This window comes from Plectropomus leopardus, chromosome 10 (assembly GCF_008729295.1).
Source record: "Plectropomus leopardus isolate mb chromosome 10, YSFRI_Pleo_2.0, whole genome shotgun sequence".
Classification (NCBI taxonomy): Eukaryota; Metazoa; Chordata; class Actinopteri; order Perciformes; family Serranidae; genus Plectropomus; species Plectropomus leopardus.
The window spans coordinates 28,753,596-28,776,932 of record NC_056472.1 but is presented as its reverse complement, the minus strand read 5'-3'; the positions used below and the strand labels follow the sequence as shown (position 1 = coordinate 28,776,932).

The following is a 23,337-nucleotide window of genomic DNA, read 5'->3' as shown; positions in this document are numbered from 1 at the left end:
TTTCCAGGTCCCCTCCTTTTCTCTGTCAGTCAAACCAATCCAAGCATATGTTCTGAACTCATCAAGAAACATCTATTCAATATAAAGAAGCCAACATGATACTTTAGTTTTAACCACAATGTACTGTATGTGCAGTTCACAGTTTATTTTAACACAAAACTCAGCTGTAACCTTATTATCATAATCAAATATTAAGTGGAGGAAGAAGCAAATACCGTAAAATACCGTGTTAAATGTTTTGTATGGAGGCGACATAGCATGAGCACTGCATTAGGTTTTATTGTGCCTGCTAAGGTGGTCAAGCAATGGTACTGGGGCAAACTAATCAGGATAAACAAAAAAATGCATACACTTTGGTATAAGGCTAAAAGAGCACAAACCTCAATCATGGCAAACCTACAAATTTTCTATACCAGGCCCCCAGGATGTGAGCTGGACTTTGAAGTCAATTTTTGAATTAGCCAAACAGTTGAAGTACATGATGGCCTGTGGCCCAAAAAGACTTTTCTCATTGACTTCCATGGTGAAAGAGACATTTGCTAATCAGTGGATACATATTTATGAGCACCACAAGCCCTGCAAAATGGTTAACTCTAGTACTGGAATTTGATCCATCCAGTCTATCCATCTGACTTACCGGTTTATTCTCATTCAAGTATGGCAAACTGCTTCTAAACAACAAACTGCTTCTTCTAAAAGAACATCCAACAAAAACTGGTCAAAGGAGGAGTTGAGACAAGATATTTAATGTTCAAACTGATAAACTTTGTTGTTTTTTTTTTTTTTGCAAATATTCATTCATTTTGCATTTAATGCTTGCAACACATTCCAAGAAAGGTTGGGACAGGGGCATGCTTACCACTGTGTTACATCACTTCCTTTTAACAACACTCAATAAACATTTGAGAACTGAGGACACTAATTGTTGAAGCTTTGTAGGTGGAATTCTTTCCCATTCTTTGATGTACGACTTCAGTTGCTCAACAGTCCGGGGTCTCTGTTGTCGTATTTTGCGCTTCATAATGCGCCACACATTTTAGGCAGGCAGGCCAGTCTAGTACCCGCACTCTTTTACTACAAAGCCACACTGTTGTAACACGTGCAGAATGTGGCTTGGCATTGTCTTGCTGAAATAAGCAGGGACGTCCCTGAAAAAGACATTGCTTTGATGGCAGCATATGTTGCTCAAAAACCTGTATGTACCTTTCAGCATTAATGGTGCGTTCACTGATGTGCAAGTTACCCATGCCATGGGCACTAATACACCCCTATACCATCACAGATGTTGGCTTTTGAACTTTGCGCTGATAACAGTCTGGATGGTGCTTTTCCTCTTTGGCCTGGAGGACACGATGTCCATGATTTCCAAAGACAATTTGAAATGTGGACTCGGAGAAGCTGGTGATGTTTCTGGGTGTTGTTGATATATGGCTTTTGCTTTGCATGGTAGAGTTTTAACTTGCACATGTAGATGTTGCAATAAACTGTGTTAACAGACAATGGTTTTCTGAAGAGTTCCTGAGCCCACGTGGTAATATCCTTTCTAGAATGATGTCGTTTTTAATGCCGTACAGCCTGGGGGATTGAAGGTCATGGGCATTCAATATTGGTTTTCCTTGACACTTTTGTGCAGAGATTCTCTGAATCTTTTGATGATATTATGGAGTATAGATGATGGAATTCCTAAATTCCTCGCAATTGTACGTTGAGAAACGTTATTAAACTGTTGGACTATCTGTTTACGCAGTTGTTCACAAAGTGGTGAACTTCGCCCCATCCTTGCTTGTGAACGACTGAGCCATTGTTTCCAGTTAACCTGTTCACCTGTGGGATGTTCCAAACAGGTGTTTTTTGACCATTCCTCAACTTTCCCAGTCTTTTGTTGCCCCTATCCCAGCTTCTTTGGAACATGCTGCAGGCATCAAATGCAAAAGAAGTGAATATTTGCAAAAATCAATAAAGTTCGAACATTAAATATCTTGTCTTTGTAGTGTGTTCAATTGAAGATAGGTTTAAAAGGATTCACAAATCATTGTATTGTGTTTTTATTTACCTTTTACACAAAGTCCCAACTTCATTGGAATTGGGGTTTGTATTTAAATCAATATTTTTAAGATAAGGGTCCAAACAGTGACAATGCCAGTGGGTCCATTTATTTTTTCTTATAACTTATTATATAGGCAAGACCACTTTTAACTTTTTTACAGTTCAGTAGATGCATTAAGGGATGAGGAGACAAGGGTTGATTCAATGGGACACCATAAGTGCACATTGCGGTGCGCAACTGTAAGCAAAAGAAAAAAGAAGTGCTGGGCAAGTTGAAGGTTTGTTAAAGATCTTGAAAGGATCTGAGGCCATCTTCATTACATACATCGGACAATGTATGAACTCCCTGTTTTTGCCAATGGGGAAAGGTGGCTGGCTTTCCACCTAAAAGTAATAAATTGTTTTGAAATATAGGGGTATCTAAGTGCTATTTAGTGTCCCATTGACCTATTCTAGCAATCGGGTTCCAAACCTGAATTGAGTATTCAATGGTTGGTCCAAATTTAATATGACAATAATTTTGAGAGAAACCGGTAAAAAGAACATCTTTAAAAGTATATGGAGATACAACATGCTTCTCCATCTCCACCCATGGTACATCAAAATCCTTATCAACCCATCTTGACAGTGGCCTGACCATGAAGGAGAGATAATACATTTTGATATTGGGAACAGATAACCCTCCTGCCTTCCCCCTGTTTTGGAGTATAGCGTTACTATATCTTGGATGTTGATCCCGTCATATTAATTTCTTACATCGAAATTTACTTTTGGTGGTGTAGTTATGTTATGCATAGTAATATTTCGTTGCTTCATGTTGCATGCACGGCTTGTGTTCTGTCTTTGGAGTTCCTGTTTGTTGTGGCTATTGCTGTCTTCTGGTTCTGTTCCTGTGTGAATTTTATCATTGTACAGATTTTGAAACATCTTGCCAAAGCACTACAGATGAAAATTAGACATATGGCTATCATGTTGTCCTTATAAATAAAATGAATGAAAAGTAAACCAGAAGTAGCTGACAACAAGGCTGTCTTATGCAGAACAATAATTAGATAAGAGAACCCAACATGGTGCCTCTTCAGTTAAAAGTAAATGCTTGCCTGGTGCATACGCAACAAAAACTTACTAGCTTCCAGGGTTACTTTGGGGTTTTGCAGTCCTAAACAAAAATGCACATTGACATTTCTCCTGCTAACCACTCCCCCACATCTTTACTTAACCACCTCGAGTTTCCACTTTCCTCGTTAAATTTACATAGTATCAATCATCATTTTGAAATAGCTTTTCTGAGCACAAGGAAAGTTTTACAACAAACACTGCAAGCAGCGCTGGCCCTGAGCATAGGCTGTATAGGCGAATGCTGAGGGTGCCGTCATCCACAGGAGGACGCCAAAAAGAATCAAAATGTACAGTGTACAATAACAATTACTATTATTGCCAATAGTATTACTGCTATCATTTCGAAATATGACATAAGCCCACAACAACATCACTGCATCGAAAAGAAGCTTATTAAATAATGGAGAGGCCTTTTATTCTGGTTTCCTGTCGCCTCCGGCCCCCCTTCCCTGGCTCGTTCCACTTTACCTGCCCTCTGGGGAGAGAGGGGGTTATCTGATTCTGAAGTGACGTGAGATGAAGATGCTGATAACTGACTAGTAATGTCTAACAAAAAGCTCTCTGGCGCCCAGAGGAGGAAAAGAAGGATGGAAGAAGAAGAAAGACGGGGGAAAGACAAAGGTACAGTAACGTTAATATGATGACGAATGGATGAAATTAATAGTTTATTGCATTGTAGTTACCACTGTTGGAGCACAGCGTAACTGTTACTACAGGTTACTGTTTTGTCTGTCTGTTTTCCACAGTGAGATAGCGCACTGAGACAGGCATGAATTTGCAAACAGACTAACAAGCGCGCGCGCACACACACACACACACACACACACACACACACACACACACACACACACACACACACACACACACACACACACACACACACACACACACACACACACACTCTGTACCTGCTCTGCAGAGCTGTCGATCACCACCAGATCTGCTCCTCTGTCTCTGCAGTCCTTTCTGCCTTTATCCCAGGAGCCACTCGCATCAGAGAGGAGATAACAGGCAGAACTGAACTTCCTCCATCCTGCAGGACAAGTTTTCTCTGTCAAATTAAAAAAAAATAAAAAAAGACATTACAGATTAACAGGACTCATGTCACTTTCAGGACCCTATAATAATGCTCATTTGGTTGGTGTAACCTTGTTGAAGGGTTTGAGAGTTGTCCAACCTGCAGTCATTTCATTGATTCTGGCTTTCAGTCTGTCTCTGTCTTCAGTCAGGGAAGAGATCTTGTTTTCACTGGCCTGGAGACGCTCAGTCAGGTTGTCTTTGATCATGGAGAGATCTGCAACTGTTCCACTTTGAGAGACACGGCCTGAAATCATCAACAGACATTTCACTAAGACACAAATTATCTTCTGCATTCACACAAATGTCCACTGTATTTCAAATGACTTCACACTTCCTTCATATTTTCCCCATGATTGTAAAAGATAACCCGAATACTCTTAACCAACCTGTGAGAAATGAAAGAGTGTAGAGAAACTGTAGCAGATCTTACCACCATGTGGTGCTAAAGAACACCCACTAAATGTGCCTTTTTTCTGTATATTATTTACACACAACGTATGTGACATGTAAATCAAATGTCTGTCATACAACGCCTACTTCCTGTTGTGAGTAAGTGGCGCAAAAACTGTGACTCAATATTGGCATGTAGACGTCTTTGGTGCAGGACACATCAAGCATGAGAAAGTTGACAATGTACTAGAAATTATTTGCACAAGTACAAACTTGCTCTCAGTGCTTTTAAACGATTTGCTCAAAAAAAGAGAAATCAGAAATCTAAAAACAAACAAAAAAAAAAACATCAAGTGAAAAGAGTGACGCACATCTATAGAGGGAACATTTTCATCTTCCAGAGTATGATGATGCTGATAGTTCAGCCGAACTTTAACCCTTTATAAAACCTGAGCAGATTGGCTTGATTTCTTTTAAAAACATGGGAAAAGGGCAACTTAGGGAAAAATGACTCAAAAATTAGCAAGAGATTAGTAATATGTCCAAGGAATTTGCCTAAAAATAAGCATGAAAAAAGATAAAAAGAAGGAAATTACCTTAAACAGTGCTTGAAAATTATCATGATTCTATAAGATAACTTTGAACATGTAATATGATAATTATAGTTTTTTTCCTGGCTGTTTTTCTTTTTCCCTACGTATTTTTTACTAGCTTTTGAAAAATAATTCTCTAAATGTACTAATTTCTTGCAATTTGTGGAATTTTTTCACATATTTTGGAAAGAACACAAACATATTTGCTCAGAGCTCAAAGATTTAAATACTTGTTACAGGCATTTTAAAGCAGCACAAGAAAGGTGACGGGATGCAGGTTTTAAAGGGTTAACTTTGATTGTAACTCACAGTGGACGCTGAGGCCGATGAGTCCGACCAGCAGCAGAACAGAGAGCAGCCCCAGACAGAGAACACCAGCTCCATGAAATCTCCTCTCTGAGCTCCTGGGACCTGAACTCAGAGCAGACCAGTGAACACAGTCAATATTACAACAGCAATAATAACAATGATAATAAATATTCTTACCTGTCTGATTTCTTAAGGGTCCTCTTGAGTCAACAGGTTTGTCATATTCAGCATTGGCATAGATTTCCTCCATTGATGCCAACGATTTTCTGATGGGTCAGCTATGCAGCACAGGCTGGGTTATATGTTAGTGACTAAGTCTTGTTGGTTGCATTAACATTTGTCATGCAAAGACATCATTTTCTGTTAAGTCACATCCTGCTTAGTTGCTTCCCAATAATGGCAAAAAAACAGACAGGTAGTGCATACACTGCAGAGCAAAGTTCAAATAATCTTGCTTTCTAACCTGTTTCCCTTCACCTCTACAGAAAACATCACAAGGTCAAGGAAAAATGAGAAGGAACATTCATCAGGACTTGTTATTGACATGGGTCTGCTGACATGAAACTACAATGTTCCTTATATTTTCAGATCTACCACAACTTCTGCATTCTTTCAGCTACAAAGACCATTCAAATATCGAAACCTTATGCAAATATGTTTATTTGTATTTGTACTTTTAATGCTTTTCAAAATATGAAGTATTTATGACTTGGTCGCCAGGTTGGAAATAGTCAAAATGCATGGCCTGAACAAACACTCTCATTTTACAGCTAAACAGCACACTAAAATATGGACGAGACAGGCAATGCAGTCACACAGTCTTGATACATATGTAATCAGTGCTGCCGAGCTCGACAGTTTGAGCAATGACTGTCATGATTGACAGCTGCGTGAAAGAATCCTTGGCTCTGATTGGTTGTACTTGTTCATGTACAGAGATGCCATTGAAAGCAATGTCAAAAGGCAGAAATGTTCTTGGACTATCCGTCTCCTGCGTGGATTTAGTGACAGTTTCAGCAAATTTGACAAAATATTACTTTTATAATTTAACAACTACAGCTTCTAAATGCTAGGCTATTTTTTCACAGATCCATGGCAGAGAGTCCTCACATCTCAAATCATTCCAGTTTGATCGAGTCTGTCTGCTGGCTAAAATTTCTACACAGTCCTCTTCACCCCACCGTGGATCTCCACCACCGTTATCAGGCTTGCCGTTCCAGTACCTACAGGAGGTCAGTAAGGAAGTGTTTTTTCAAAGGATTTTTCACTTTCCCCAAGTGACCCACTAAGGCCCAAAACAAAACAAAAAACAACAACAACAAAAAAAAAAACACCTCAAAACATTTAATGCAGCTTTAAGTTTTTCTCATGAACAAAAATTTTGGATTCTTGGCTTTTAACAACTAAGTTTACTTCTCAATGTATAGCAGCTACGCTTATAAGAAATGTTGAACATTCAGTTTCCTTTGATTCATATAATAATTATTCCGACATTTAAAAAATGAACCCGGTAACGTGGGGCAGCAGTTGCATGTCTCTAACAATATAAGGTTCTCTGAGCCTTACGCATCAGTCAGTGGAGATCCATCCGTCCATTTCCAGGTGCCCTCGTTGTCTCTGTCATTCAAACCAATCCAAGTGTGTCCCCTGACGAAATTAGTGAGAAATTCCTGTTCAAAATAAAAAAACAAAAAGTTAGAATGGTGCGTATATCTTAAATTTAAAAGTGCAATATGTCAGACGTGGAAATAATTTTAGTATAGGCATTTAAAAAATGACCTAACTCTCAGTGTGAAGAAGTCACATCTTCGACGTTTTGTCTATGATGCTGATGTGTTGTACTGCAGTTAATAACTATTAATAACAATTGATAACTTATGTGTGTGAAAATCATTGTAGCTTATACACAGTTAAAGTCCAAAGCTGTAACTACTAAATATATAGTAGATATTTATAAAGAATAAAATTCCTAACAAGAGATGGGAGTGCAGTAACATTTAATACCCACAAAATAAAAACAAAAATAACAAAAAAAACATAGTTACAATCCACCATAAAAAAGCATCTTTGCAACAAAAACATTACATTTAAAAAGCACAAAACTATAATAATCAATAAATTAAGTTCCTAATTTGGATCAAGACTAAAAAGAAAAATGAGTTGAGTAGCACATACACACACGCACGCACACACGCACACACATACGTACGCACACACACACACACACACACACACATATGCACACGCACATGCACACACACTACCTGTTCTTCATAAGTGTCTATGATCACCAGATCTGCTCCTCTGTCTCTGCATTCCCGTCTGCCGTTTTCCCACGAATCAGACACAGTGGAGAGGAAATAACACGAACAATGAAACATCCTCCACCCTGCAGGACAGGTTTTCTCTGTCAAGAAACAAACAAAAAAAAGATCAAAGATCAAGAGCAAGACTCATGTCCTTCTACTAGTAAGTTGTTGATCATGTGACTTCCTGATGAACTTTTGCACTCCACCAATGCATTTAACACACCCTGTTCAAAATGAAGTATATTCATTTGTAATAACTGTCTATCATGAATAGATTTTATATTTTGGAGACATTATATTTTATCCCTGTGTTTTAACTGTTGGCTTGCATTGGATTCTTTGTTTTTCTTTTCACTTGCATGACTTTTTTTAATACATGTAACTGTTGTGTACATGAATCTAAAATAATTCCCCCCTCATCTTCAGTCAAGTTACTCATATAATTGAGTCAGTTACTTACAGCGCTGTTTCTAACTGACACAACAGTTACCAGGACAAAAGAAAGGTGATAGAAAAACAAACAATCCAAGTTGTATTGTCAATTGATGACAATCTTCAGAGGAAGTGAAGTAAAGTCTTACACACACACACACACACACACACACACACACACACACACACACGCATATACACATTATATAGGAAGTTTATTACTAATACTAACACCGCTGCTGCTACTACTACCATGAATAAATCCATTCATATTTAAGTTGACTCAGCTGAAAGCTGCCACATTTAAAACATCACATTTGCACTGAAACTGTGGCTTTCAGCTATAATATAGATGATAATAAGACTTCTAGTTGGAAAAGGTGGCTTGTACATAAATAAATTCACGTTTAAATAAACCAAGAGGTTGAAATAAAGTTATATGGACAAGGCTAATGGACTGTAAGTACAGTTCACAGAGCTGAGAGTGGGATAAAACAATGTCAGATGGTGTTCATTACACTCACTCTGTTTGAACAAACTCTGAAGTCTGTCCAGCTCTTGACTCAGTTCAGTGAGGCTGGCGTTCAGCACGTCTCTCTCTTTAATTCTGGCCTGGAGATGCTCAGTGAAATTGGCTTTGACAGTGGTGAAAACTATAGCTGAATCACGGGCGAGGTCACGATCTGAAAGAAATCAAGATAATAACACCTCATGAATTCATGCTGATACTACGTTTCTGTATTTTAGTCAAAATATTTCCTTATGTTGCCGTAAGGTTCTAAAAAGATGCTCAGTAGGGACTGTTTTTTATTTATGAGAGGAGAGGAGGAACATCAAATATTTTTTTAATTACTGGGGAGGTACCATAGATGTATTGAGAGAACTGGATACAGCATCGAACATGGTCCCTGGTTCATTTTTAAGAGAGTTACTAAATGCAAAATTAAGTCCAGATCTATGCAGTCTATTAAACGACTCAACACAAAGCTGAAGTGAAACTCTGTTATGACTCTGGTTTTATGGAGCTTCAGTGGACCGAATCAATGCAGTCGTCTAGTCCCTGTAAAATTGCTGATTCTGAACGAGTCGGATAAAGATCTTGAATATGACCTTTTAGGAGGAAAAACCATTTGACTGTCACAAATGTTTAAAGAAGTTAATTTTTCTTATTAGTTGTTTATTTTTCGTAATAGATTTAAAAAAAACAACTATTTTTTAAAGGTAAAAGAACGACAATGAAAAGTAATGTAAATAATGGATAAAAGTAAAAAAAGAAAAGCATTAATTTAGTAAAATAAGTGCATCTTTCAAATCAGAATATCCCTTTTGAAAGTCAGAGGCTAAAACTGATTTAACTTGAATAAAATTCAGACTCACAGTGCACAGTGAGGCCGATGAGTCCGGCCAGCAGGCAAAGGCAGAGCAGCCCCAGACAGAGGATAACAGCTGGAAGAAATCTCCTCTCTGAGCTCCTGGGACCTGAACACAGAAGAAAACCAGTGAATACAGTTAATATTACAACAGTGGTGATAGCATACATCTGTTCACATACTCACCTGCTGGAGCTGCTGAAGGGCTCGTGTCGACAGGTTTGGCATTTTCAACATTGACATAGATTTCTTCCATCGCTCACGAGGATGTCAAGTATTTCTTAGGTCAGCTCTGCAGCGAGGGCTACAGCACACGTAAATGATGAAACTGCTGGTCATCATTTCTGTCTTTAAAAGAGGAAGTCATGAGTGTGAAAAAAAGCCACATCTGTGCAATGATTGTCACATGAACAGAATTAAGTCCTTACCAGGACCCCAAGAGGAAGACCTAAAATAAATTAAAATCAAGTCTCAATTGTCATTTTACATTTATTTATATCCCCACATTTAACCATACAGTGCAAATATTTTTAAGTCTAATTTAATCTGTCATATACCTCTGCACCCTGTCTGTGCTGGAAAAATCAGCTAAAGAAATGAAAAAATGTCCTACCTCATGGAGATCTCAGTGGGATACCAGACAGATTTAAGAAAAATGATTCGCCAACAATTCTGATAATAATCAATTAATCATTTCAGTTTTTTTTAGAGCAAAAATTTCACACATTTACCCAACCCAACCTCTTGAGAAGTGAGAATTTTGCTGCTTTTCTTTGTCATTTATGATCGGAAATGAGTCTTTGGGTTTTGGACTGTCAGGTGGATATGAGGAGCAAACTGAAGATGTCTCTTTAAGTTCTGAGAAATTGTGATGAGTATTTTTACACAAACAATATAACACACAAGTACAAACACGGGACGATCAGAGCGCGCTGCTCGGAGGTGGAAGTGTTTCATATTGTCATGCTTTTCGTAAAAATTCTTGTGTTTAGGAAGAACTGCGCATGCGACTAGATAAATGAATCAAGTTGTGAGAATTTGCAGTTTTATTTTTTTTAATTCTTTGCTCACCGTGAATAGAGGACATGTGAGACAGTTTTCTTCTTGAATTTAAGGTAAAGTGCAGTGAGCAATTGATATACAAATAGTGATTTTCAAAATATGCTTAAAGTATTCCTTGAAGCAGATTTTGACGATTATCGGGATAATATAATATCCCGATAATATATATTTTCATATACCATGCCTAATTAATACAAACTTAATGACCCATGAGAAAGGGCTGTCCTGAATCTTTCAAAACTTCAACTGTCGATTACCACAGCAGAGACATCGCCACTTTTCTGGCCAGGACTGTGCCCCCAAAACCACCTAAACATGACCATTTTGCCAACCATGACCAGGTGGTTTTTGTGCTTAAACCTAACTATACGTTAACCCATAACTTTCAACGTTTCCGCTACATAATAAGGTGCAAATGTAACATCTGTGACTTGCAGAAAGAGGCAAAAAAACAAGAGAGAATTTATGCAGAGTTAATTTTAATATGTTGATAAACAGAGAGAGAAAGAAGCACTCAAGAAACATTTTAAAAGATTTTATTTCTGATCATGATTACAAACACAATAACAATAACTTCCACCACAACAAGGAACATGACACTTGATAAAGCCAGCAACCTAATAGTTAAAATCATTTGTGTGCAATTAACGCTTTGATTTTTTTTTCCTCCAAAGTACTCTAAATTGTCTTCGTATTTTTATGATCAGCAAAGTAATATTCAGTAGAGTGTTCTTCACTTGATAGCATCTTTTAGGGGAAACTAAAGCTGTCTGAGAAGAAAAAGAGAAGTGGTAAACCAGCATTCTTATCTTAAAACAGCAACTTGTTCTGGTCCGCACATGAGATATTCTCTAGCTGTCTGTCTTGCTTTTCTTTCAGATGTTTGAAGTTGTGTTCAGCCAATTCCAGAAAAAATACAAATAAAATGATAAAAGACCTGCCATTGCGATAACTAGTTGTATCTATAATAGTACATAGATATTTGCTGTAAGCGCTTATCATTGTTCTTTTTGCTGCTTTTACACTCACAAAACCAAGACTAGATGCTAAAACACTGAAACTTAAGTTACAGAAAACAGCTGTGAGAATACAAGATGATTTGTAAATAACAATCTTTAAACTGTTTCCTTTTATATTTACTCATTTTAAGTGTTTCTTGAACTTACATTCTAAAATACAATAATAAAAGACGCTAAGAGGCAGTTATATATGTAAGGCAAGGCATACTCTGTACCACTTTAGGAATGTCGTTTAATTCAAACTCATTTTGTATGAATTAATAATCTATGATGTAAAGCCAAAGCTCACAATTAATGTGCTCACACTGTACGGTCCGATCATCAAGCTACGACCTGAGAGCTCTCTGTACGTGTAAAAGCAGCCCGTCAGCCCCTGCGGACCATCCTGGCTCTTGACAACTGTTGAAAAAGATTAGTTTGAAAGCTCTGAGGCAGGTATTAGTAACAATGCCAACAAGGCAGAAGGGTGCTGCCTGGATAATCTGTGCAATCCTGTGTGCCGAAACCTCCAAGAAAAAGAGGCGCCGGCGCATGTGGACACGCAGATGGCTTGAAAGACGTGGACTGCATGGTTTGTCCATTTTGCAGAGAACTGGAGGTAAGCTTACTACTTTTAACTTGAGAGCTGACATTAGATTTGCTAACGTTCCATGTGTAGATGCTACCAGCCATATACTGCACTTACGACATTATCACTACTTGTTGCTGAATTTTAATCTGGGGACGTCCAGCGGTGTGTTGCCATGGCATATGGCATATATGGAATGCCCCCCTTGCGTCAACTATGCGAGAGCCTACGCCGGCTGACCAACATTTCTGACATGTCAGATATCATCCGACTATCTGACGGCTGTCCGGGAGCAGATGATCAGTCCTCGCTTCTCGCTTTGTGCCGCACGGCAAACGACGCCCGATGATGCAGAGATTCAGCCCAACTCTTAAATAAGTTGTGCGAATCAAAAATGGGGTCAAAAAGGGCTAAACTTGGTTTAAGGCAAGGCACGTTGATTGGTAATGCACATTTAAAACACATGCACACAGGAAAAAAGGTCACACAGAGTAACCAGGTTACACAGGTAATCAGATTACTCATGGACACCTGCAGCAGGTCAGTCATGAGATTTTCTTCACTAATCTGACCTTATTTTGGAAATATCACTGCATACTTTAACTGTAATGCTGAAAAAACAGATTTTGATTTTTTACAGGTGCATGTGTGTGTGTGGCGGTGGGAACACAGCTGTATCTTAATTTAAAAAGTCGAAAGTTCAGAGGAAACACACTTCTGCTAAATAGCTTCAGTTGCAGTCTAATTTTGGACGGGATTGTTCTGAGCACGCTGCCGCACTGCTATGAGCTTTCCTTTTTACCTGCTGTCACAGAGATACTTTCCCTGCCATAGATGAGTGTACACGAGAAAAGACAATTCGAAACATGAGAATCAGTAAACACAGCCAAGAAGTTTGCTCTCTCAAGGAGAAATCTAGCAATCGAATACCCTGCACCGATTAAGGAAACATGTTTGTTGTACTTATATAGTTTAAGAAATCAGATACTGGGGAAAGCCAGCTGAATCTGGTTATTAAAGAGCACTGAAACACACTGACTGGGTATGGGTATCAGAAACCAATACTAAACTGGTACCACTTCCAGACTAGTCGGTACCATAATATGGATAAGCTGATATTGGTATTTATGTTAATCTACAGGGTTCCAACACATTTTTACCAGTTCATTTTCAAATCTTCATTTTATGTCATTTCCATGAATTTAAGTATGTGTTAGAATCATCACTGTTGGTGTCAGTATCACTTCAAAGGTACTGGTATCAGTACTGGTATGATCATTTTTTTTAAAACGATACCAAGCCCTAGTTAGAGCGCTGTCACCAAAACGACCACCACGTCCTGTATCATTGATGCAGTCTTTGTTCGGGACACATCAGGATACATTTATGATTACACTATGAAATAATTATCTTAGTGTTTATACCGGTTTTATTTTATCCATTTTTAATTTTCTTTTATTTTTTATTTGTTATATGTTTGTGTTGTTTTATCTATTTAATGTACAGCACTTTGCTTCGGCTGTGGTTGTTTTTAAGTGCTTTATAAATAAAGTTGAGTTGAGAAAAAAATGTGATCAAATGCCATGTTTTTTTTCTTTGCGTCGCATTATGCAGAGTAGTATCAGTAAGAGTTTAGATAAGTATCAGTATCAATAAGCTGTTGCAGCACTGATCTTTGTATCAATAAAACACTCCCCATCCTTCGCACTGACAGAAACAGTTCAGAAGTTCTTTTATAAGCCAAAGAAATGCTCGCAAATCTACGTAAAAATAAGTCTAAAAGATAATTTCATAACCTCAAAAAGTCAAACTGGTAAGAATTTCTCACGTTAACTTATGTTCGTGCTGGCCGTCTCAGTGGACGAGTAGAGGGGCGGCGGTCATCTGCAGGTTCAGACCACTGAGGGGCGAGAATGGAGGGAAGCCTTCGAAGCCCAGCAGCTGACGGGTGGAGGACTCCCAGCTCAGACCAAACTCCAGCCGGCTGTAGACACACGGGTACTGCCGGTCAGCCCAGCAGACCCAGTCTACTGCTTTCTTCACCTCCTCCCACCGCTCAGGTCTGGAATTTAAAAAGAAAAAAGTCAGCTGTTACCCTAAAAACAGACTGTGACATTTGGCAAGCTTTTAAGTTTAGTGCGGCTACACTGTGACAGATAGATGGAATAAAGTTGGAATAACATCAAGGTTTATGTATGCAGACTGTTTGAACTGTTGAAATCACCTCCTGAATCGCAGGCTTTGTACACTGACGTCAACTCGCAAGAACAAAACATCGTCTGTGAGCATCATCTATCTACGCTCCTGCAGTGGCCAGAGTAAAATGTAGACAACGTGAACGGAGCCGTCACTATAGTGGCATTTATGTTTGCATTTATTTATGTATGTTTTGCATTTATGTTCCAGTGTTGTTTTTTTGTTGTTTTTTTCCTTCCCAAAAACAAAATGCCACTTTATCCTAACACCCCAACAGCACACCTTATACCCCAATAAGTAATTAAAGCAAAAATAACCATAAAAAAATCCTTATTATTATTATTATTATTATTATTAAAATAATAAAATAAAATAAAATAGAAAGAACTGGAAGAAGTACACCATAGAATTTCGATGCAATGAGGATCAGACGGAAATGATAGATCCCTAATTTCTGAGGGTCAGAATTGTATCCCAGACTGTCTTTGATAGCAAGACTCTGGCAACGGCCATCCTTGAACCTTTCTCATTGTGCAAGGTAAGACAACCGTTTAAGAACCACGACCAAAGATATCGCCATGTTTCCCTCACGTTGGTCATCTTTTGTCTGGGACAGCCCAAAATCATGCAGCGTACACAGGGCTTAAGAGGTAGTCACTGTGGGAATAGTGACAGCTGAGTTTACAAAAACATCCAGAGCAGAGAACTTCCATGAATGAGAACAAAAGGCTAAACCAGGCAAGTTTAATTTGGAGAAGTACTATAAAAGTACTGAAGGTCAATTCTAAGTGAAGTGCTGATAGCTTCCTCTCACAGTTCCTCTTCCCACAGTACACACCTTTATGCTCCACTCTGGAGTCGTCATATCATGTATCACATCAACCTTAACATGAGACATCAAACCCGCTTTTGTCTCTAAACGTCCTGTTTTGAATGTGTTTTGATTTCAGTATGTGCCTTTAAACTTCAGCTGATGTGTATTTACAAATACAAAAAAAGCCATTTATTTCAGTATCTTTGTGTTGTTTTGACCAGTTTTGGACAGACCTGGTCTGAGAGGAGTCGGTCAGGCAGAAGAGGGTGCGGAGCAGTTTGCCCTCCTCCAGCTTCTTCACCCTCATCAGCTGCAGAACCAGAAGAGTCGCCACCAGCCTCAGGATGTCTGCATGGGCCCTCGCACCTAAAAAACACACACACGCACGCACGCACGCACGCACGCACGCACGCACGCACGCACGCACGCACACACACACACACACACACACACAGGGCCGACATTCCTGTCTTTAAGAAGCTGTCCTGGGCAGAGTTTTATAGTTGAGTGATAAAACTGGTAAAACTAGAAAACTGAAGGGTGGTGTCATGTCATGTTAGCCTCTCAGGATGGAGGCTAATGTTTCAAAGTTAGGATAAATTTTGGCTAAGAAAAACAGCATGGCCGTTTCTGACCTCTGTCCTCAAGTCATATTAAAAAGAATGGATTCTACGGGTATCTGTAAGTCTCCCGTTTAAACTCATGCCCACTTTATGTTAGTTTCATGCAGCTTTTTGCTTGCAGTATAAATGTGTTATTTTTGTCTATTGTATTTGAATATTTCTGTATACTGCAGTACCTACATAGTCTTGAAATTGCTCCATCACAAAAGCCGACAATGTATTATTTTGGAGTGTGTGAGTCGCCACAAATCTGTGGATGAAACTAAATCAAAGAAGTTAACAGCATTGCTTTTAAATGGGGGGCAACTGACTGCAGACAATTCAACATCAGTCAACTAACGTGGCCATTCGATTCCTACTCAAGACAGCCTGGGAAGAATTGCTTTACTTTGTTAATATGGACTTAAAATGGAATTGCAAACATGCAATAAAAGAAATAAATTAATTGTGATTACAACTGAAATTCACAATTAATGAAAGTTTAGTTGATAAGTTTGTGTTTTAGTAAAATGAAAAACTTATGCTTTTATTTTCGATTAAATTACTGCAGTTCTCTTTTAACTGGCCTCCCAAAAACAGTCAAATGAGAAACTTCAGCTTATTTAATGTTGTGCAGCTAGACTTCTAAACCAAAACAGTTATAACTCTTCTTACTGGTCTCTGTACGTTTTACTTTGACTTTTACAACTTGTTTATCACCGCCTGTCTTGATTGTCTAATTGTTTTTTGTGTTAATGTGAATTACTTCAGGCTGCATTCCTTGTATGAAAAGTGCTCTATAAATAAAGTTTATTAATATTATTAAAATGTTACATTTAACTTAAAATGGAGCAATTTTACATTGTGATATTTTTGATGTCACAGTTGGCCAAAATGCTGTGAAATGAAAACAATTTTTCCACTCTGACACCGTTTCTGAGAGTTCTCACCTAGAGATTGGATGCCTTTGCTTTTCAGGAACACGTTGGCGAAGAGGTCGACGTTGACATTCATGAGTTCACCCAGCTGTGTTGTTAACTCCCAGTAACCCTCCTGCAACACAGATGCATTTTTTTTATTTTTTACTTCCTGTGAAAGCGGTTACAACTCATGCCATCGAAACATCAACGTCTCACTTCCCCAAAGACTGTTGTATGAGCAAGCAGTTATGAACAAGGCCGGCCAAAAATAACCCTGACAGCAGCGCTTTTAAGCATCTACTAAATAAATATAATGCAGTATGTTACATGTTACATATACAGTGGTGGAATGTAAGTACATTTACTAAAGTACTGTATTTAGTGGTTTGATTTATGCTATTTTACACTTCTAGTGCACTTAAATATATTTATATATATATATTTTAAATCTTACCAACACATGCTTCATTTTTTGTAACATATTTGGAAAAAGCTACATACTTATACAAAAAAAATAAATAAATCTGTGACATAGTCCCCATGGATACCAGTTTGGGATAACCTATCAATAATGACAGGGCCCTTTAAGCCCTTTAGATGGTATCATTTATATGAGGATGAAACTGATAAGGTGGCCAATCTTTACACTAATAAAGAGATTGATTTATATGCAGACATTAACTTAGACATTTCCCAAAACATATACCTTTGTGCCATTATCTCCAAGTGAGAAGTGCAGTAACTCCTTTTCAGAAATTGAATTTTGCAGCTTTGAAAGATGCTGAGGCCACAGATCTAAAATGTGCTATAACTCACTGAATGCTGCAGCTTGAAGATCTCTGTCCATCTGATCTCTGGCACTTCAGGAACTAGACCCGTTTTCCTGAAACAACATGATCACAGCAGGACACTCAGTTTATACTGACATGCTGTTGTTCATTTAAAAACACAAATTGAAAGACACCGAGAAAGTGCTTGAAATACACTATACGACATTACTCACACAGATGGACCAATAATTAAAATATATTAGATTTCCCTTCCACCAGACAACATACAGATGAAACACTGGGATCCGAAATCTCAACAGAGGAAAATGAAGGCTACCAAATCTACAAGATGAAGGCCTGTAATTAACTATTTTTCATATAACATACATACATGTACATAACATAACATAACATAACGTAACATAACGTAACATAAGGTAACATAATATAAAATTATATTTTTGAAATTGGTGCTTGTCTCTGATGACAATTACTAGAGGTAGTATGGAGGTTTTAAAATTCAATCAATTACATAAGGCAGCTTTGGGAAAAGGAAACTGACATTAATATCACTGATCTGTTTCTTTATTACTCCCCAAAAAGAAGTCTAAAGTAATTGGGTCTCTGTCCTGCTGCTTGAGCACATATATTTTGGTCTTGTCCATATGTTAAACCTTTTTTTGGAAAGAAGTGGGCCATTTAAGATTCTAGGACTGATTTCTGATTGCTCTTTTATCTTTTAGCACTTCCTAAATTTTCCTAGTAGCCAATGGTAAAATGACACATACTTTTTGTAGATTTTTGGCCGCAAGTACAAATACAACTACAAAATGCTGGCTTTGAAAGAAACCTCTCTTTATTTCCCCTTATCAACATAATTAACTCTGTAAACTCAGAAGGAGAAGAGGTATAAATACTGAGAAAATGGGGTTGATATAACCATCTAGACTTTTACTATTTTATCTTCTTTGTTTTGTCTGAACCTTTTAAAATGCATTATGAACTTTTACCTGTGCATTTGTCTTCTACCTCTTTTCAGGGATTGTCTCATGAATCTTCCAGAATCCTTAACTCCTCTACGCTCACAAAACCCCCCAAAAACAAACACACAAAATTATAAAAACAAAACAAAACATACATGCAGCAATGGAAACACAAACACACATATGCTGACTTTGTCTTCTTTCTTCATGCATAGGTGAACATTAACAGAGGACACATGCAAAAAACTTTCAGTTAAAGGAGTAGTGTGTAGGATTTAGTGGCATTTAGTGATGAGGATGGCAGATTGGAGGCAGTTGAAGTTCTCCCATGTGTCAAGCATTCCTGATTAGAAACATTTTCTAATGAGATTAAAATCCAGTAAAAACACGGAATAAAGCAGTTACACACTAAAAATCACTTTTTGACTTGTTGCATATTGGCCGCTAGCTCAGCACCTGCCCATCTATGCAAACTGTGTTTGTCAGACGCTGTTTGGCTCCTTGCTGTAGGGGTCGCTCACTACGGTGGCCAATGTAAAAAATGCAAATGGCCATTTCTGGAGCCCTGCTCACCTTTTTTCTGATCTAGAAGTTTTTACTGTGAGCTGAATTATCCACAGATGTCTCTCAAAGCAAACAGTAAAAACATGGAATAAAGTAGTTTCTAGGGCTGGACCTGAATATTAGCAATTCGAAGATTTGTTAATTAAGTAGGTATTTCGTTTTCAGTTAAGTGATTTGGATATTCTTTTTTTTTTTTTTTTTTGCCAAGGACAAATGTCACTTCAATGTTTGTGAAAAGTTAGTATGTTCTGCTTCTGTTTTACAGGGCTTTGCCAGGTAATTATGAGTAATTTTTAGGTCTATATTAATTGCTAATAATTAAATAATTGATAAATGATAATAAATATTCCCACAAGCTGTGCAATGTTTCAAAAAAAGGCACAGGAAGTCAATTGAACCCAACAACTTGGGAGTTTGGATAATTTCAGATGCACAACAAAAGTTAAAACACTAACTTAGAACGATGAACACAGATTATTGGATTAAATAACTGTTTGATTCTAACACTGCACACGTGCCGACCAAGGCTTTGAATAATCGCTGTTGATAATCCCGAAGCTCCGGAGGTCAGAAAATGGAATACAGAACAGCCCTAGCAATTTCCCATTACAAATCTGAGTTTGTTTTCCATGCTCTTTGGCTTTCAGTGGAGGGGCTGCTAACGGTGACTGAAAACTCAGATGGTCCAATCTGGAGCCAGTGTTTGGCTTGTCCGTTCGAGGCTACTGTAGAAATAGGGTGGTGCTCTCTATATTGATTTAAACAGTTCATTCTAAGGTAACAAAAACATAATAATTTTCATTTTCAGGTGTTTATACACAAAAGAAAACATAGTTATTACATTAAATCACATTTCATTTCTGCTGATATATTCCCCTAAATCCTACACACCCACACCAGGCCTTTAACATACTTGTTTAGTCTGTTTTCATTTTGTCAACCAAAGCATTGCCACTATTTAGATCATTTTGGCAACAACTTTTTTCTGAGAATCATTATCAGGATTTTCTTAGTTATAGCATATCTAAAAGAAATGTTTGGGTACTCACAGGAGGTACTTTGGAGTTGGAGATGGAGAATGTGAGAGGCTCCTGCCAACAGTCAACTCAGTCAGTGATTCTGCTTCAGCCTCTTCAACCGTCCTCCTCTTCCTGTCACCCATTTTACATAATGATCTTCGACTCAAAATTAAACTTGAACTTGGGCGTGCATAATCTTCTTCCAGCATTGAGAGTGAGTGAAGACCCTCAGTTTTATCAGGTGACAATGGACCGTCAACTATTATTGGAGCGCTTTGTTGAAGGCCTTGGATGAGAGGCATCGAGCCACCGATACCAAAACCTGACTGATGTTGAGCTGCATCACGTGTGAAGCTTGCTCCTCTTTCGTAAATACCCTGATCAGGGCTTTGGGCTTGAGGGAGACTGCTATCAAAACTGAGACCTGACATTTCTTTATCTTGTTCTGGCATTGAGAGTGCATGAAGACCCTCAGTTTTATCAGGTGACAATGGACTGCCAATCATTATTCGAGCGCTTTGTTGAAGGCCTTGGATGAGAGGCATCGAGCCACCGAAACCAAAACCTGACTGATGTTGAGCTGCATCACGTGTGAAGCTTGCTCCTCTTTTGTAAATACCCTGATCATAGGTTTGGGCTTGAGAGAGACTGCTACCAAAACGGAGACCTGACATTTTTTTAGCTGCATACGTTGTTTTCTTCATCATAGGAGGGAAGATACTAGAACGAGCTCCAAGTCGGGGCACTGAGCCTTGAGGTTCTAAGAGAGACATTGTTGTTGTTGGAGAATCTTCAAAATCATGCTCAGTCTGCATTTCTGCAGAGAGAACAAAGGGGCTCCAGGCGTTTTGCAAACTCACTTCTGCCTCCAGTGTCTGACCTACTATACTGTGCTCATCATAGGGGACAAAGCCCAAATGGTTTACATCAGGAAGACCTGGGCCAGGAGGAGGAGGAGGAAGAGGAGGAGGAGGAGGAGGAGGAGGAGGTGGAGGTGGGCTGCAGGTTGGCTGAAAAGCAAAGGCAGAAGAAGATGTTCGAGGGCGTAGATGCTGGGGTTTCCCAAGTGGAAGGCAAGGGAGAGCGGCAGGAGGAGGAGGTGGAGACGGTCCACTCACGCCACATAAAGAGGTGGGTAGAGGGGGAGGTTGAGGGGAAGGAGGGGAATCATGCACGCAAAGATTTTTTGCTGTAAAATAATAGTCATCTGGGGACCATGTGTCCTGGTGCCTGACCACCTTGACTTCAGTCTTGCTGGCAGCCATTTCTCTCCTAAAGGCCCTCCCAAACAGCCGAGCCTGCATCATTTTAGAATTGGGACTCTACAGGAAAAAAAAAAAAAAAAGATGAATAATGAAAACAAAAGAAAGACAGAACCAGCTTATGTGCTTACAAATACAATATATACTGAACTTTTTTTTCAAACACCACTCAATTAGATAAATTTGATCAAGCTAATTCTTGGTAAACAATTTTAGAGATCAATAAATGATCAATAAATGAAATAAATGAATGGCGCCGTATGCGATGTCACACTTTTTGAAACATTTTTAAAATTAATTTACAAAAACAATAGCAACTGTGATTCTTTCCATATGGACCTGTGCGCCCTGACACCATTCGTTTAATGAGCTCCTGGCTGTCCCGAGGAGAGACTGTGCTTTTTCAGCTGTAGCCCCCAAACTGTTGGTTGAGTTGCCTTTACATGTCAAGCTGGTCCCCACACTGCGTGGTATAACATGTCACAGCTTGGGTTAAAATGAAAGGTCTTTCTGTCAGAAAGCTCTGAAGGTAAACTTATCCCAAATGCTGTTTGATGTGTTAGTGGAGTCAGTTCAAAGTAAACTTTACTTCACTGAACTGGTTTCAACTATTTCTGTGTTGTTTTCATCTTTTATGGGAAAAAGCAAAAAAGAAAGAAAAAAGAAAAAAGAAAGGTGGCAGCAGCTTCTTCTGAGATTGCATAAATGGGCACATGATATTGTCTCATGTCAATCGCAGGTCACTGCATTCAATCAAAATTGCACCGTGGTAGACTTTGTCGACAAATACAGTACGGTCGTCCAAGACATGGGTATACACCCCTAGTATGATGCGTCACAAGGATATGTGATGCTAATTCAGGATTTGTTTACCTATTAAGTGTTATCTATTTGTTTATTTTCTACACTGTCCATCCATAACAAATAGCAGCTTTATCTACATGCAGTAAATAAATCATCATTGCAAAAAAATGTGCAAATTAGCAGCTGCAGTTTGGGTGTGTGGGGACTGACCGTGAGTGAATACTTTGGAGACAATGAGCGGCTTGATCCTGCCTCCACTTCTTCATCCTCCTACAACAGAGAGACAAATGCAGCACATACAAGGGGTAATTAGTTAATCACAACATGTCAATTTGCTCTTTCTGCCCTCCTATGATTACACTATAGATGAATCCGGCAACCAATTTGTGCGTTTCACCATCTAGCGGCGGTGCCATTACTGTGGTGGAAATTGACTGCTGCCTGCTGACAGTGACAGACGTAGATACAATATTAAATAATAATGTCATAAACGTTATAATGAAAGCCGTTGGACTGACGACATGAAGCAGCTGCCCCCAAATACTGATGACAGTACTTGAAATGGATGAGAATCTTAATGTTATTCCATACATCCCTACATCCATGGATCCAACATTAGCACATTACATTATTGTTTGTGATGCTGGCCGAATAATGTTTATTTTGTGGTCATTTGTTTGCCCTAGTCAAGGCAACCAACGTTATATTTCATAATAGTGCCACAGTTGGTTGACTGAGTTAAATTTTCCATTGCGACTACCGCAGCCTCTACACGAAAGTCTTAGACCCCGGTACGTTGTGTTAACTTATCTGACATAACTTGTCGCACACACAGTATATAAGGTGGACAACACGCCCCATTTACCCCCGCTACGCTTAACAGTGGTTAAAATATTTCATCTTGCGAAGATGATGTCAGTGAGAGCTGGAGTCTGTGCAACAGAAATATCTGCTGTGGGGGAGTCCACGCCTAAACACCCATCCGATCAATCACGAGCAACTCCATTGAATGCGATTGCATGGATTGGCTTTCACAGCTGTCAATCATCCCCTTTTTGTATAATTGAATAACTCATTAAAACAAACACTTGAACAGACACCAGGGT

General features: G+C 38.7%; 2 protein-coding genes across 2 annotated transcripts in view; both read right to left on the bottom strand.

Annotated features, from left to right (window-relative positions):
• Nucleotides 1–6,531: 6,531 nt before the first annotated feature.
• On the bottom strand, nt 6,532–9,964 carry LOC121949580 (CD209 antigen-like protein E). The gene is made up of 6 exons (XM_042495310.1): nt 9,835–9,964; nt 9,656–9,757; nt 8,803–8,961; nt 7,802–7,944; nt 7,104–7,207; nt 6,532–6,760 (listed from the first exon to the last, which is right to left on the bottom strand). Exons 1-6 carry the CDS (start codon nt 9,902–9,904, stop codon nt 6,607–6,609), a joined length of 732 nt encoding a protein of 243 aa, XP_042351244.1. The 5' UTR covers nt 9,905–9,964; the 3' UTR covers nt 6,532–6,606.
• Nucleotides 9,965–13,821: 3,857 nt separating this feature from the next.
• The window catches only part of parp4 (poly (ADP-ribose) polymerase family, member 4), a 32,590-nt gene continuing 23,074 nt past the window's right edge, over nt 13,822–23,337 (bottom strand). Inside the window, 7 exon segments of the mRNA XM_042494431.1 lie at nt 13,822–14,359; nt 15,541–15,673; nt 16,860–16,962; nt 17,646–17,712; nt 18,610–18,675; nt 20,196–21,487; nt 22,442–22,501. Coding sequence (XP_042350365.1) covers nt 14,152–14,359; nt 15,541–15,673; nt 16,860–16,962; nt 17,646–17,712; nt 18,610–18,675; nt 20,196–21,487; nt 22,442–22,501 — 1,929 coding nt within the window. The 3' untranslated portion in view covers nt 13,822–14,151.